At 69.3% G+C, this 238-nt stretch overlaps 1 protein-coding gene across 1 annotated transcript in view; it reads left to right on the top strand.

Moving 5' to 3' along the window:
* Positions 1–132: 132 nt before the first annotated feature.
* LOC104081573 (tripartite motif-containing protein 29-like) overlaps positions 133–238 on the top strand; it is a 3,794-nt gene continuing 3,688 nt past the window's right edge. Inside the window, exon 1 of the mRNA XM_009584373.1 lies at positions 133–208. Coding sequence (XP_009582668.1) covers positions 133–208 — 76 coding nt within the window. The remainder of the gene's footprint in view (positions 209–238) is intronic.

Below are 238 nucleotides of genomic sequence, written 5' to 3' on the forward strand. Positions count from 1 at the left end.
GGCCGGCCCTCCAGGGGGAGGCGGCAGCAGCTCCCGCCTGCAGGGCGGCAGAGGCGCTTCGCCACTTCGGCGTCGTTTCTCTGGCCCGGTGCCCTCGCTCCGCGCTCAGCCCTGTAGGGCAGCTCAGGTGCCATGGCCGGGTTGGAGGAGGACCTGACCTGTCCCGTCTGCCTGGGCATTTACAGCAAACCCGTGTCCCTGAGTTGCGGTCACAGGTTCCGACCGGACAGCATCCAGG

The sequence above is a fragment of the Fulmarus glacialis genome, unplaced genomic scaffold (genome assembly GCF_000690835.1).
Source record: "Fulmarus glacialis isolate BGI_N327 unplaced genomic scaffold, ASM69083v1 scaffold39528, whole genome shotgun sequence".
Lineage (NCBI taxonomy): Eukaryota > Metazoa > Chordata > Aves > Procellariiformes > Procellariidae > Fulmarus > Fulmarus glacialis.